The sequence below is a fragment of the Hippopotamus amphibius genome, chromosome 5 (genome assembly GCF_030028045.1).
Source record: "Hippopotamus amphibius kiboko isolate mHipAmp2 chromosome 5, mHipAmp2.hap2, whole genome shotgun sequence".
NCBI lineage: Eukaryota > Metazoa > Chordata > Mammalia > Artiodactyla > Hippopotamidae > Hippopotamus > Hippopotamus amphibius.
In genome coordinates, this window is record NC_080190.1 from 4,874,839 (window position 1) to 4,891,179 (window position 16,341).

The 16,341-nt window shown below is 48.6% G+C and overlaps 1 protein-coding gene across 1 annotated transcript; it reads left to right on the forward strand.

The window, feature by feature from the left end:
• The first annotated feature begins 1,438 nt into the window (after window positions 1-1,438).
• Window positions 1,439-13,398, forward strand: CLRN3 (clarin 3). Its single transcript, XM_057737395.1, has 3 exons — window positions 1,439-1,667; window positions 8,067-8,246; window positions 12,832-13,398. Exons 1-3 carry the CDS (start codon window positions 1,439-1,441, stop codon window positions 13,110-13,112), a joined length of 690 nt encoding a protein of 229 aa, XP_057593378.1. The 3' UTR covers window positions 13,113-13,398.
• Window positions 13,399-16,341: the final 2,943 nt, after the last annotated feature.

The window sequence follows — 16,341 nt, forward strand, 5'->3', positions numbered from 1 at the left end:
TCCAACCCCTAAAAATGCATGTAGTTAAAATGAATAGGCTTAAGTAGAAAGCATTCGTTTTCCCCATAATATACAACATTGCGAAGACAAAGATGGACATTCACTGTATTAAGGGTGTGTGGTTAAATTGGTACAACTTTTCCTGATCAGCAACTGAGTGATGCATAGCAACAGCTTCAGAAAACATTCACATGCTTTGACTCCCATCTAGACGTCTAAGCAAGGAAATATTCAGAGATGTGGATGAAGATTTATGGAGAAGGATGTTCCTGCACTGTTCTTCTTCAATCATAATTTAAAGATTGGAGCAACATAAACGTCCGCAATAGTGGAGTATCTGTGCGTATGTCCCCAATAACTCAGTCAACAAATATTTGCTGAGTGTCTGCTGTGCCAGGCTCTTTGACAGACCCTGGGGTCTTATGGCGACCAAAACAAACATGTCCACCTCCTTGGGTCCGTAGTCTATTATTCTAGTGGGAAAGACAGATATTATCAACTCATTCCACAAATAAGTTAAATGCTATCCAAGAAAAGTACAGGATGAAAATGTGCATATACATTATTATTTTATAGCCAAATAAAGACTATAATAAAAAGAAGTGTACAGAATATGCTGTGAACATCCACTTATTATCTCGAGAAATGATCTTCTTGCCAAATGGAGGTCTTTCTCTGGGGGCCAGAAACGTTCATTTACAAACTATTCACCACTCAACAGAGAGAACGGAGTCACCAAGACGTAAAGCAGGACTGTTCAGAGCCACTTCCATCAGAGAACTAAAGAGAAAGAAAGATGAAACTTCCCAAGTTACAATTTAAATAATGTGCTGGTGTGATCCAATTTGAAAGAGGAAATTTGAAAGGTGCACTTCTTTATCAAGGTCCAAAAATAAGATGTCAACTTTTCTCTATCCACTCCCCAGTATCTTTAGCAAGGGCTTCATTTCCTTAGGGTTTCCTTTTGGAGCTGTTGTTAGAGTCGCGTCATTAACCCTTGATAAGTGGGACTCTTTTTGGCTGCTAGAATCAGCAACACTTGTAGGGGTACAGATCCTTTGCTCCCTCATTACTTAGGAATTCTTGTTCTGTCCTGACATGGTAGGCTGAACTTGCTGCCGAGGCACTCGAAAAAGGGTTATAAATTAATTGTGTGATCGAGGAAGTCTTGGGAAGACTGTGCCTACCCCTTGTTCCTGCTGGTTGGCTGTAACCATAGCAGCCTCTTACTCCAGACCAAAGTCCAGCTACTGTAAATCTTTATGACCGCATTCGCAGTCCAATGTTCATTAGGATAACCCTTCCTCTGAAGGGTTTTATATTTTACAGCAGAGTGTTAGACTCCATTTCTAAATACTGGACTCCAAATGAGAAGGTCCAAAAATATTACAAAAAGATCTTTGCTTTTTTACCCTAGGACCCTTATTTTCCTGAGAAAATGCCTACAGCAACGAAAACATTGATGTTCTTATCCAGCTTTGTCACAAGCTTGGGGACTTTCATCGTAATTTGCTCTATTCTCGCCACTCAAGAGTGGATCCGCAGTACAATTGCCATTCGTGACTCTTCTTCGAATGGTAGCGTGATCCTCACCTACGGACTCTTTCATGGGAAGAGTATTCAAGAATTGAATCATGGAATTGCAGAATCAGACAAAAATTTTGAAGGTAAATCCCAACTCATTTGAATGGATACAGTGAGAGTGAATTAACTGGGTAAGATTCATGTCATCCTGTATTTGGGCCAAAGAGCCCTTCAAAAATAATTTCTTTGTAAACTTTAATTGAGCTGTAGATGTGAATGCATATTTTTAGTTTTGAAAATTCACCAAATCCTTTTGTCAGCTTCCTTGGTTCTGGTTGTGTCTGTTAGCAAAACAGGCTAAATCATTCTGGCAGAGGCTGTGTTTAAACAGTACTACAGAGTTTATTGATAGGTACATAGCTAAGTAAAAATATGGAGCTCCGATATGGTGTTCTCAGCCTGTCGGGACAGCATTTTTAATTGTATTGACTACGGATTTTTGGTTGGAACAAGGACCTCTGTCCAAAACTTCATTACTGGCACCTAAGAAAGGAGAAAAATAAAGTGGAAAATACGGACACTTTCTTATCCCTACATCTCAAGTTCATTTCTTTCACTGATTTGAATTTGCACTCTAACCTCCAAAATATCTTACTGCAGTTGGAAGTGATATTAAATTTCCACTAATTCTTGAATGTTTTACAGGAACTCCTAAAATTTTTTTCTGATTTCATACACGTTAATGCCCTACTCTCAGTGGGTGGAAAACAAAAATTCCTTGAGAATAAGTTAAATTTAGCTACTTATTTGGCATTTGAAGTTTGAATATATACCATTAGGTTTTCTAAATGTAGAAACAAAATTTGTAAATTGTTTACCACCTTAAATGGACTTTGCTTCGAATGGTGTTGCGGGCAGCTCACTGTACAGGCTTTATCAGGTGCCATGTAGTTGTTACCTCTTTCCTCATAGACATACGTCATCTTCTGCCTTATACAAGAGCAATGTGTAGCCCTCATGCCATGCATGGTGGTGGGACATTAGCTTTTGACATTAGCTCCAAGTTCTAGCTCTAATTTGTGACTTTATTAATGAAATGGTTTCCTTAAATCAAGAGCAACACAGTTATATTCCCAAATTATAAATTTGCCTTTTAGATCTTAGCAAAAGCAACGTCTCCCCCAGTATTTTAGCAGCATTACACATCTCCTCTGGTACCAGCCTCAGCTCCTCAGGGAAATGAGGACTATTCACCTTGCGGCAATTAGAAACGAAGACTTTCAAAGATTCAGTTCCATTTTCAGTTCTGTGAATAGCATTTGCAAAACCGAAGCTCATTCTAGTTCCCGAATTTCCAGACACTTGTAAAATTTTTAAAATATGAGATAACAGTCTGTGAATTTTTTGATTTTTGTACAGTGTCTGTTTGGAACCAGTTAGTTCCAGTTTGAGATAAATGGAGTCAATGAGATCCCTAGCACCCTCCATCCATGGGAACTCAGAGGATGCCGGGGTGCGCCGGCGCCTGGCTCTAGAGCCCTGTGGGAGTGCCCTGAGCATGGTGGCTTTGGGAGGGCAGGGGCAGCTGTGGGCAAGAATCACCCCGCGGGCAGCAGGGCCCAGTGGGCCGGCAAAGGAGGTGGAATATTTGCATTTGCTTTGCCTGGCTCTGCTTTTATTCTTTGTCACCAGATAGCCACATTCCAACTTCAAGTCTCTGCCTCCAGTCACCCCACGTGCTGTAGAAGATAAACTACTCCCCAGGCACGAACATGTTGCATAATTGCAGGGCATTAAAATCTGCTAGGGACCCCTCAGAGCCCAGGGGGTCTTCAGTGTTGATGGTTTTAGTAGTCGTTGAGCTGGGAACACTTGCAAACCGTCCTTGCAAAGAGGGAAAAGTCATGAAACCAGAATGTAGGTGGTGGTTTGGCTGATGCGGGTGTGTGGACACCTCCCCCGGGAGCAGAACTGCAAACCTGCTGTGAGACAGGTTCCTCAGGACCACAAGCTCTTATTTCCAATCAGAAACCAACCACTGGCAGTACAATAAAGTCATCGGTGTAAATGCCACTTTCCTGCCCTGCAGTGGTGGACTGCCTTTTCATAGGAGAAGTTAACCATGTCAGTTTGGTAGCTAGCATGAGGTCACAGTGAAGTCTCCAAAGAGTAGTGAATAGTGCCAAGCTCTGCTACATTTCTGTACAGGATTTATCAGGTGGTACCGATTTGGGGCTGTAGATTTTGAAATAAAGTGATGATGGCTGAGTTCCACGTGCCAAAATAATTCAGCCTACAGTACGCCAATTGGTGAGGAAGCGCATCAGCCCAGCCTGGGGAGGAAACTCTCCGTGGTGTAACTAGATTGTTCAGGCAGCTCAGGCTTCCCAGGGGCTCTTCTAGCCTCCTCCAGGGGCATCCCAGCTTGTCCAACACCCAGATGAAAAGACCCAGGTGTCCACCAGTGAGCATGTTGCCTTGCTATGCCAAAGATTCTGGATATTTAATTTCAGTTCCAAAAAATCTGTCTGAGCAGCTACTATGTGACTGAGGGGCTTGGATCCCAAGCGGAATTGCACAGAGCTGGGTGGACTCACCACCTAGTCTTTCTAGAGAAAGACTTTCCCTCCATCAGTTAAATCCAGCAGCCTGCACTACTTGTAGGGCAAAGGTGTGTGCAGGTTGCCATGAGAACAAGGGGGAGTTTCGCCCCAAATGTGCTCCCCCTGCCCACCAGTTTCTTTTCACTACCTACCCCTTTTGTTCTCGGGGAACTCAAAGTTGTACCATTGGCCCAAGCTGAAAATAATGAGGAAAGGGAATCTGCTGCAAAAATCAATTAACTGCAAGTACGACTGAACTGAGGAAATGAGGTTTATATATCTAGAATTTCCAAATGCCCCTTCTCACTATTTCTATCTGTCCACCCCTATTCCATACACATCCCGTACTTTCCCCCCCCGGGTAGGAGCCACTTATCATTTGCCCCCAGAGACACCACCACACTGGGAGGTGGAAAATAAAGGGGCAGAAAAGGCTTTCCCCCATCCTCCTCTCTGAGACAACCCTGGTCAATTTCCCTGAGGCTGAGGCTATCATCTTGGACATCCTGGGAGAGCTCCCAGGCAACACTCTGGGATCTTTGAAGTTAATCAGCCCTTCTGGGGATACACTGTGGTCCAGGGATTGAGAAGCTCTACTGGGTCAGGCCCCTTGGTGACCAGGTGCTTGAGGACGGGGTAGAGGCTGTGGGGAGGCCCACAAAAAAGTGACAAGCTCTCCTTCAATTTCTGAGAACTTCCTGAAAACCAGAGCTTAGAAGGGCCAGATGGCAGGTGGGGCTTGAGTGTAAATCTCTATGCACAGGAAGCCCAGACGTCCGGATGGCCCCCATTTCTGCACTGCCCACCACCCAGTACAATTCGGCCTCCCAGCTGCGTGAGCCGTGACCACTTTCCCAGGGCTGCCAGAAGCCGGACAATTAGTTTCAATTGTGAGATGGCTTTCTCAATTCCGGCGCTTGGCCCCTCCAAGGAAGAAAAAAGAATGGAATGTATTTGCTAATTTTGTAGGCAGAGAGCAGCTGTCAGATGCTGTGCAGGTTGATGGTGATTTCATTCTTGCTAACTTTCACTGCATTTCCAGCTTTCATTGTCTGAGTTCTGAGCCAGGAGGTGGAAGGGAGATATAGCTGTCATAGCTGGGTGGCAGGGAATTCAGAAGGCTGGAATAGAATCTTGATATGGCAGTTAAGATAAATTGTCACATTAATTCACAGAAAAGTATGAGTCAGTAGGGTCCAAACTGGCTCTGTTTTGAGAACTGATGTCTAGCAGATCTTACCAACAGTCAAAAAGAAAGCCAAACCTGATTGTCACTTTCTAATTTACGCTGAAAACGTGGAATGTTCTCCATTTGCAAATGAACACTCATTTACAGCTTTTAATAAGAAAGCTTCCCCAGGGCACTTCAGGTGCCTTGGACACAGGACATTTTTCCCACGCTGAAATTTTTAGGTTCTAGTTAAGAATCCAAATGTTGTCTTATTGGTTAAGGACAGAGTTCATTTAGTCCCCAGCAAATTTCTTCTTTCTTTTTTTTTAAATTTAACTAATTAATTAATTAATTAATTTGTTTACTTATTTTTGGCTGCACCGAGTCTTAGATCCTTGAAGCACACGGGATCTTCATTGAGGCGTGCGAGCTCAGTAGCGGTGGTGCGCGGGCTTAGCTGCCCCGCGGCATGTGGGATCTTAGTTCCTGGGTCAGGGATGGAACCTACATCGCCTTCATTGCAAGGTGAATTCTTTACCATTGGACCCGCAGGGAAGTGCCCCCAGCAAACTTCTGATTCGATGCTGGAGTTTCCTCCTTCGTGCTCAGGCAGAGGCTGGGGGAGTGTGGAATGAATGGGGAGCAGTTCTTCCCAGTGGTGACTAAGTTTGGAAACATCTCCAGCATTTGACCCTGCACCTCTGAACAGGTGTGTCCTGCTTCTTGTTTTTCCCACTCTGTGTCATCTTCCCCTCGTTGCAAAATAGGTGTGTGCTACATCACAGCCATGCCAAGCACCCACCCCTGCCTCTCCGGGCTGAGCCAGACAAAGAAGCCAGAGCCCCGGACTCCAGGGCAGGGCCTTCGGAACAGTCCCAGCCCAGGCGGCCCCTGCCCCTGGAGGGCAGGGGGCCCATCGGACCCCACCCATCCCCACCCGGGGAACTCGGGGTGGCCGAGAGGACCGCACGCTCAGTTTAACCAACGCCTTGGAGTTCTTACCTGGAGTGCGGAACAAAGGGGGCTGCTCTGAGAACTCAGCCCTGCTCGTGGGTCAATAACAGAAATGGTGACAAGAGCCGGGCACCTCTAGGAATGAGCAGACGGGACATGTGTGCGCTGAACTTTGCTCCCAGGCCCGGCTCTCTGAGCGGTGAGCTCGTGGCCCCCGTGTTGCTGAGCTGGTATTTCCTCTCTTCTGTCCTCTCTGGTCTCCCATGGGGTTTGAAGGGCTAGGGCTGTGCTCACGGGAGACCATACCCACATTTCCTTCCTCCTGGCCTTTGCCTTTCCTGCCTCCTTTCTTGTCTGCAGGCCACACCCTCCAGCCTTCCGCTCAGCCCTGGGCTCCTGCTCTGTCTGGGGACACTTCCAGACCTGGGCTTGGCCACGTGACTTGGCCATCAGGATGAATTCTCTCACACACGAGGGTCACATCCTGGACCCGATCCCCACGTCCAGGATGCCTGAAGGCAAACTTGCTGGACAGATCTCTTTCATGCCCACCCTCTGTCCAATGAGAGGGAATTTATCTCCCTTGAAAAGTACCGCTGACTTAAAAGGAAAAACATCTGAACTAATAACATTTGGGTATTCAGAGATGGAGAGAGGATGGACCCCACATAGGCAGTGTCACATCTTATTGGGAGAAGTGAGTTCGTCGGGCCAGCACAGGTGGGAGGTAGAGTCAGACTAAAGTGTGCACAGAGTTGGGGCCAGGCTGGCAGGAGGTTTGGAATCACATCTTATGAAGAACACGCTGGGGTTTGCATCCATTTTCAAATATTGGGAAAGGCTCCAGACAGGAGAGGATGGAGTGGATTCTGCGTTGCTCCAAAAGGAGGATTAGGATCCGGGGTAAATGTTGTAGAGATGCAGAATGAAAAAACTTTAGATAATGGAGGTGACACAGTGATGGAAAGGACCACCTTGCAAAGAGAGGGCTCCTTGCTGTCGCGGGACACGTTTCAGAAGGAGGCTTGGGGTCTCCTCCGGCTCCCAGGACCCCGTTCTTTAACACACCTCGTCTACAGCAGAACAAGAAAGCTTCCATGGCCATTCTGGTTTCTGTTCTTTAAAGCTACTCTGGGGTGAAGATGTGAGAGTCTCCTGCTCTCTCCCGGGGGACCTGAGAAACAAGAATGGAAAGCAGGAAGCTTTCATCCTTTCTTTCCCACCCCCATCATGGTTCTCACACCTTGCAATTCCCAATGATGGTGCCAGTACATTATTAAGGACTCTGAAATCTTTTTCCCAGTTTACATTTTCCTTCTGTCACTGTGACTTTCATAGAACGTCCCAGTAAACACTTTATTGAATGTGGTGGTGATCTCCTAAGGGCCTAAAACACACTGGCAGCTCCTGGAGATGTTTTATAAATGCAAGGCTGGGTTTCCAGGTGAGTGTGGGGACAGCATGCCTCTGGTGTCTGGTCATTTTGTGCTGTAAACAAAGGAGGGAGCGGAGGAAACAGATGTCTGGGGAGGCTGGCTGGTGGCGATTAGAAACAGGAGAATGACAAAAGCAGGTCCTGATGGCAGACGGCCCAGGGCATCTGTGTTTCATTTGATACGAGTGCACATCCGTGTGTGGAGCTCCTGTGCATTTAAGAAATACGTGAATTTTATGAAAAGGCTGACAGTCTCTAACTCCACTGCCTAAGCGGGTAGAATGGGGAAGGAGGCCGGAGTGCGTGAGGGTGGACCAGCCCGCCGGTCCAGAGTTGGTTTTTGCATTTGGTGCTGCGTACTTACCAAACGTTGTTTTAGTTTTAGGGATACTGAACAATTCTTCCCAAAAGACTCTGCACTCAGTGGTCATCCTCTTCCTGGCCCTCAGTTTGTCCGCGTCGCTGCTGAGCTCTGGGTTTACCTTCTACAACAGCGTCAGCAACCCTTATCAGACCTTCTTGGGACCAATGGGGGTGTACACCTGGAGCGGGCTCAGCGGTGAGTATCCGCCAAGAGGACGTGCTGCCTGCCTCTGTCCCCCTGCTTCCCTCTCGCACACGTGGACCCACACGGTCACGGTCAAGCCATGAGCGTTAAGAGGGCCCTGTGTGCTGAGTCGCGCGCTGGGGGCTGAGGTTTATTTTGTAAACCTACAGCATTTATTCAGCATCTTTGGAAATAAAATTCTGTTTTAGGCACCCAGTTAAGAGGCTAGAGTGATGAGGGTGTGTTAGGTGTTAAAATACATGATGTACCCAGTCTGTGCTTCGGATCATCTAGTGTCAGGAATTAAACGAAAGCACATACATCCACAAAACATTCACTGGGCTCCTCTGATATGCTAGACTTCAAATTAGGCTCCACGTGATCTGTAGAAGTACACACGTGAACACACATGCACACCTTTATTTAGTCTCCATAGAACAGCAGTCAACTTGGCCTAAAATCTAAACATGATTGTGGCACAGAGAACCACAAAGAATGTCATTTTGGAGAATCTGGGGCCAACACCCTTGTTGTGGGCAACCTGTGAGCCCCGGGTGTTGCTGGGTGGTGCTGCTGGGTTGTGTTATTTGTTTGCTGGGAAAGATGCTGGAGTGGGGGATGGGAAGTGGAGCCCAGCTGGAGTCACAGTGTTTTGGACTCTCCATGGGTCTCACAGGCTCTGCGGCCACCATGGCTGCCCGGGGCGTGGTCACGTGAGAGCCTCGTTGCCTCTGCCGGCCAGCCGGGTTTCTCCTGCTCTCTCCACCAAGAGAATCTGATCTCGACATCGGATCAGAAGCACCCTGTCCTACCAGCGGATGGCTCTGGAGGTGGCTGCATGGAAGCTGCTCGTGGGGCATTTCTAACAGACCAGGAACGTTCAGGGACAAGAAAAGAGCTCTGATATTGGGCTATCAGGAAGCCTTGGAGGAAGGGCTCTGGGGGGCTTCCTCCTGTCCTCCTGATGTGAGGCCATCCTCACACTGGCGGGTGCAGGTGGCTGGAGGGGCCCCTGTGCTGTGGCTCCCAGCAGTGCTGTGCCAAGAATGAGAACACCCGGCTCTTGGGGGAGGACAGCCCTGACTGCAGCTCTGGCTGCGGCCTTTTTCAAGCTAATGGAGATGTGTGACCAGTCCCAGCTCAGCGTGGATGTGAGGGACAGTCACGCAACTCGTTGATCAAATGAGCACAGCTCATCACCATCGTGCAGCACAACAGGTGGAAGCCCGGCTGCCCGAGGCAAGGCTGCACCGTGGCATGTTGCACACTCACCCCTCAGCTCTGAGCGTTTGGGGTCAGGCTGGTACGGCCACATCCACACACGACGAACCCTTTCCTTTCTTTCTGTGCTTTTATTACCTGGGGGTAAAAACAAACAAATGCCCCCACTTAAAGGGCATCCGCTGTGGGCCAGGCACAGCAGTCCTGGGGAATGAGTGTTCCTGCTTCCTGGCTCACGGTGGAGCTGGGGGACTTGGTTCCAAACTCAGAGGTCCCCATCCAGGTGCCAGGGTTCCTTGCCCCAAGCCGGTTCTGTGATTGTAGTCCACCTCCGGCAACCAAACCGAAGGCAAAACTCATTGCACTCATTGCCAGGGTAAAAAAATAGATAATTTTAATTTTTGCTCATATAATTCAGAAGCTGAGGGAAGCAGTGGCTTCAGGTACAGCTGGATCCAGGGTCTCAGCCCAAGCCATCAAAACTCTGTTTCCCTCCAGCTGGGCTGGTCCTCTTAAAGGCAAGATATCTGCCAGCCCTTCTTGTCCCATCACCGATGCAGCAACCCCAGGAGAAAAGACAACTTTTCCCCCCAAATCCGACTCTCACTGCAATTGCCCTTCTCCATTTCTGGAGCAATCTCCGTGGCCAGCAGGGCTGAATTCACTGACTGAGCCCCTTGGCTGAGGCCACTGACCACCTTGGAGCTGGGCTGAGGGATCCGAGAGGAACATCAGGCACTAGGACCAGATGGGAGGCTCAGGTGTAGGGCCAGCGGGACAAAATCCACCCACGTTTCTCTGTCTACTCTGAAGGGCTCAGAGCACAGCCCTTCATGTCAGCAGGAGGGGCCCCAGGCTTCCAGTCCCTTCCTGCACAGTTGAGTCTAAGCTGGCTTTGCGCAGGGCAGAGGCCCCCTGCATGTTTGTGGAGGAGAATATGAGAAAATGGGCCTGCAGCCTCTCCTCCCCCACCCAGCCCCCACCTACTTCTAACAACAAAGGATTGTTTGACAGGCAGCAAACTCCTGCCGCATTCCTTCCCAGGCTTGGGGCAAGTTCTGACACACAGGGAGGCGGTGAGGTGGGCAGAAACCCAACAGGAGACTTTGATGTGTGAGGAGGTTTGCGTCTCTGCTGAGCATTTGGCTTTGCCTCTGAAAGCCCCTCACAGCTTCTGGATCCCAAAGCTCCGACAGGGCAGACTCGTGCCCTGAGTTCGGTTGGAGAACTTAGTGAACACTCCGTTCTCGGGAGGCTTAGCCTGCAGAGGGTTTCATGCACAACAAAGCCATCACCTGTGCTTGCCTTGGGTCACCTTGGTGGGAGGGCAGGGGACAGGCCACCCTCAGGGGTCCTGGAGACAGAGGGAGGGGCCACACACCCCTCTCCAGGCCGGGCTCGGACACAGGCTCCTTGGCTGCAGGGAAGAAGAGGGCCTGGGTTGCTAGCTTGTTTCCGAAGAAACAGGAGGGGATTCTGATTTGAGGAGATAAACAGCAGCATCCCCTCCCAGGCTCCTGTGCCCTCGGACTCCAGCCTGGCGTGGCCCAACCCTGACCCCAGGGTACATAACTGAAGTCTGAGAGATGATGGAGCCGGAGAGAACATTGCAGACGGTCTGCCCAGCACATTTGATCTTAGGAACCTGAGAGCAGAGGGTAGCCCAGCAGGTCACGTGGCCCAATGGGGACAGGCCAGGGTGGGAAGCCAGTGTCCTGGGCCTTCGAGGGCTCCTCCTTCTACCACGGGGCTCCCTCCAGGCCCCATAAATCCCCTGTGCCAGAAGCCAGAGAAACAGGCAATGAGAGGCATCCCCTTCCTTGGGGGGCCCAGGTCAGCAACCGTGTCCATCGTGCCCCCCCGCCCCGATTCAAATCAAAGTCCTAAGCATCCACTTCAGAGAAAAGCGTTTAACCCATTTCCATCCTGCCCCTTTATGACTAAGCTTTTATAAGAAACTTCCCCAGAGCATAATGAGGGATAATTAAGGGGTGTGAGACACACAGCGCAGAGAGGAGGGGGCTTTGTATGCACCCACTCCTTTTATTATTAAGAAATAAAAGCATTAGGTGGAGGATGAAAGACTGTCATCCCGGAAAGTGAACACTCCTCACACAGCAGCCCTCTAATTAGGGTCCCTGGAGGGCCATTCCCTGGGTGTGGGTTACGATCAGGACACGTTTGATGCCAAAATTGTCCTTCCAGTTCTGGGTAAATGTCAGCAGATGAAGTCACACAGCCCGTGTCCCAAAGGACCTCCGTCCTGTGGATTCCCGGACGGCCCCCCAGTACAGTCAGGCCCACTGACCACGAGTCCAGAACATCTGTGTCCTGACCCTCCTCCCCCCGCCTTTTTAAACAGCTCTATTGAGATATGACTCACGTACCATACAGTTCACCCATTTAACATGTGCAATTCAGTGGTTTTTAGTATATTCACAGATCTGCACCACAGTTGATTTTAGAATATTTTCATGACCTCCAAAGGAAACCCCTCCCCCCAGCCCACTCCCAGCCCTGAGCAGCCATGAATCTACTCTGTGTCTCTAGCTCACCCCCTTTGGAAGATGAGGAATGAGGTTCAGAGAAGCTAAAGGCATCTCCCAAGGCCAGTGGCTGGAGCTCTTGAACTCTGTTCTCTCTGACTCCGGAACTATGTTCCTTCATTAGGCCGAGGGGTCTTTCCGAAGTCAAAACCAAGGAATGTTCTCTAGTGGAGAACATTGTGAAGAATAAAAAAGGGAAGATAAAAACATTTAAATGCTCTTCTGAGTTTAGTAAAGAGATCTTTCCTGGTTAAATGTGGTACCTCGTTGTGTGTGGATGAAATCCCAGCTCCCGAGCCGGTGTTCAGAGCTCTCCAGGTGGGCTCAAGCTCCCCCTCCAGTGCCTGGGACCCTGAAGACCCCTCCCCAGCAGCTGGGCTTGTGTCTCACAGACCCGGATGCTCTGAGCTCATCAGCCATCACGAGTCTGTTTGGGCTGCCTCTTCTCTTTGTCCTTCCTCAGCCCTCTCATCCCACTGGTCCTCTCTAGATAGCTTCCCTGTTGACCCTCATGTTCAAGCATTTATTCCTCACTCATTCAGCACACCTGCTAGGTTCACTGCTCTAGGAAGTGGGCTGAGCATCTCCTTCCGAAAGGGAGCCGAATGTTTGTTGCTGGTCACAGCTGCCCTGCACCACCATTAGAATTTAGGGCCTGGAATCTAGCTTGCATTGTTCATTTCTTTTACATTCTCCCTAATGCGTAGAAGAGAGTAAACCCCGGTGTAGATGTTCTGTGAGTACCCATAGAGTACGTGTTTGATAAAAGAAAAAAGTGACATTAAAAAATGCATCACTGTGTTATTTATGACACTATTTCTTCCTTTCAGCATCCTTCATCTTCATAACCATCGTGCTCTTTGTGGGGAACACACAATCCAACCACCTCTCGGAAGAGCTGGCCCAGAGGCTCTACCCACTGTATCCAGCAGCCACTCACCAAGGAACCTCCCACAGTTACGGATACTCATTCTGGCTCTCCCTGCTCGTCATTTTTCTAAACGTAGTGACCTCGGTCATCATCATCTTCTACCAGAAGGCCAGGTACAAGCGGAAGCAGGAGCACAAAAAGCCCATGGAATATGCCCCGAGGGATGGAATTTTGTTCTGAGCTCTGTATCCGCATTTGGCGGGTAGGTCTGTTCTGTCATACGCCAGCTCCCCGAGCAGTAACTGGCTGGCTTGCCTGGATAATCAGCAGGTGAAGTGCAGCCCTGTTTGACTGTCATTCTGTGACAGTTTTTGTAACTCATGACACTATGTTCTTCATAAATGATGTACCCTTGAGAAAGGATTCTTCCCGCAAGGGCGGGGAAGATGAAAAGGAAAGCTCTCCAGTCTGTGTAGTGTTCAAAGCAGTAGAATGACTGTGAGCCTATGGGCCCTTCTGACCTGGTCTCGCTCCCTTAGGTAATAAAGGTTTGTGTGACACACCTTCCCTTTGAGTGGCTCAAAGCACGTTGATACCTATGATCTCATTCACCTCAGGAGGGACCACGTATTTTTATTGCAGTCTATGAATGAAGACTTCCAGGCACAGAGGGAGTCAGAACTTGCTTTTCCTAGACCAGGTGTGGGAAGCAAAAGGAGGGATTTAGGGGTGGATGACCTGGCCCTCTGGACCCTCAGCTGCTGATATAACTTAAACCTAACGGTGGGTAGAAATGCTGATATTCATTTTTGAGGTTCCAAGATGGGTGTTTTGTAGGGAAAAGATTAGGAAGGCATAAGATCAAAGGAAAGATAAAATTATAGCTCCACAGTCTCTAAGACTAAGAGGTTAAATATGCTAAGAAGGTTACATATATTTATGCTTTAAAAAGATTGCGGAGAATTCAGTCAAAACAGAAACGTTGTATTGTGGCAAGTTCTAAAAACCACATCAACCAACCCTCTGCTGAGATGCTGCAGTGTCCCCGACACAGGTGTAGACAGTCAGGTGGGAGTGTATCACCCGTCAGCAGACTCCCGCCCAGCCAGAGGCTGAGGAAGAAATGGGTTCCAGCGCTATGGCCTGCAGGCATACCCTGAGTCAGGGCCAGAGTGGGTGCATGGCACAGCTGATGGGTTGCCTGCTAAGAACAGGTGGGTGGAACTAGTTCATGGCCTCATAAGAGGACAGCGGGTGACCTGGAATATTTTAAAAGACACCGGATGGATTCGACCTACTTCACCAGTAGGATATTCTCCTGGACGATCACTTTGAGAATCTTTTGGGCTTGAATATTCTACAGCTGAGCCAGGTTGAACATTGACGGAATTCTGAAATGATCACCTTTCAGGTCTTGATGGAATCAGAGCCAAAAGAAGCAGAATTCCCTTCATGTAGTTTACAAAGCAGCAGCTCTTTGGACAGAAGGATACATCCTTTATGAAACCAGCAGCGATTACAATCTTCTTACCCATTGCTTTTTAACAATCTGTCTTAGAAATAGCATTTTTCATTCAAGAAACATGCACTGAATACCTGTGATGTGATTGATGCTGTGCTAAGCCGGGTACCTTCCCCCACGGAGATCACTATTGAAACGTCAAGACAGACATTCAAAAAGCAGCCGCTAATTCCATGTGAAATCCATCCTTAGTCACAAAACTGTGTTCATTCTTTGAAAGGTCAGTTCTCCATAACCTCCCACCGCCAAAGCCTACTAACTCAAAATTACTCTAATAAATTAACTTACTGTGAAACGGAACATATTAAAAATATGATTATCCACAGTGAAAATGTTCTAAATTCTTTGAAGCTAAAAACATTTATGTTCTTTGGAGGTTTGCATTTTATATCAGATTTTGATAATGGGGACAGATAACAAAGAGGAAACTGGTGAGAGTAGCCACTGGCCCTCACATGGTGTGTTAACGCAAAGGATACTGCAGCAAGGGAAGGCTGCGTGTACTCATCTCAGCACTTGAGCAGAGCATGGTTTCTTTAGAGGACGACCATCTTAATCCTTACATCATAAACGACCTTTGAAGAACCATTTAAGACACAGGAAAATCAAGTAGGTGGAACTACAGTTCACAGTTCTGGAGATGAAGAGATTTGCTCCCTTACTACGTCTGGAGGTAGAAAGTAGAGAAGCTGCATGTGTTCAGCGGAAATCTTCTTAAGGAAACACAGGGCTTGCCGACCCTTCACAAACACAGGCGGTGTGGAACGACCCAACTCTGGCCTCCTGCCCCCGCCCCTGAGATGGGCCTTTCAGTGAATGTCTGTGGGGCAGTGAGGGTGACTGACTTTTTTTCAGGGGAAAAAAGTGCTGTTGAATAGTAATTTGCTGTTCTAAAACTACTCATAAATGTGCATTCTCTTCCTTTGGTTGTAATGAAACCACCTGAAACACTAGATGTTGAAGAGGTCCGAACCGTCCCATGAGATCTGAAAGTTTCAGGGGCCATGATGTGACCCCTAGTCAGCCCACGTGGTCCTGTTATGATGAGCTAGGGTACCATATAAAATATCGCGCTCTTCAATTTTATAAGAACATAGAGTCTGTGATAATAATTTTAGGGAAAGTCGTACTTTACACTAATGTCAAAGCGATGAGGCGCCGCTAATGCGCTGATGTTTGCAAAGCACAGCGGGAGACAGAGGTAACCTCCAGGTAAGCTTGGCCATCATCATTACATCATTTATTTGATCATCTCACCAAAGCCTGTGGGTTAGGAAGGGCAGGGGGATTATCTCCTTGGATATGTCACTTCTCTGGGTCCAAATAAGCATCCTGCTGCCAGCCTCACGTGGCTGTACAGGCAGACTTATCAGCAGCCTCCTTTCTTCTAATTGGCCTCTTGGAAGCCCTAGGAACCTGCAGTTCTGCAAAGCATAGGCAGGTGCCCAAGCAAAGTTCCAGAACAGGCTCTTCCTCTGCCGGCCCGTCGCCCACCCAGACCTCATCCTTCTCTTTCGCCGAAACCAGTCATTGAGGGCAGACTTGAAGGCAGGTTCTTAGCTGTCTAACCTGATGTCTTTCTACAACTTGGACCAGGTTGCAGGCCTGGCATGTGTGAGACTGGATGACTAGGAGTCAGGAGCCTTTATGATTCTGAAACTCCAGCTTGGAGAGAAGCCAGGCTCCTAGGTCCCTGAGCCCCACCAGGCTCTCCTGACCCTGGCACCCAGATCCCCCCAGGGCCTTGGATACATAGGTCTCCCCACCAGGGGCGTTGGAGGGCTGATGCCTGCAGAGCAGCTGGTGCTGCGGTCGGCTCTCTGGTCCTCATTCGCTGGGCCTCACCCCAAACACCCCCTCATCCAGGACACGGGGACACAGAGGCTCCATCTGTAACCTGCTCTGATATCTCACAGGAAGACTCTAGAAGCCAGCAGCGTCACCCCC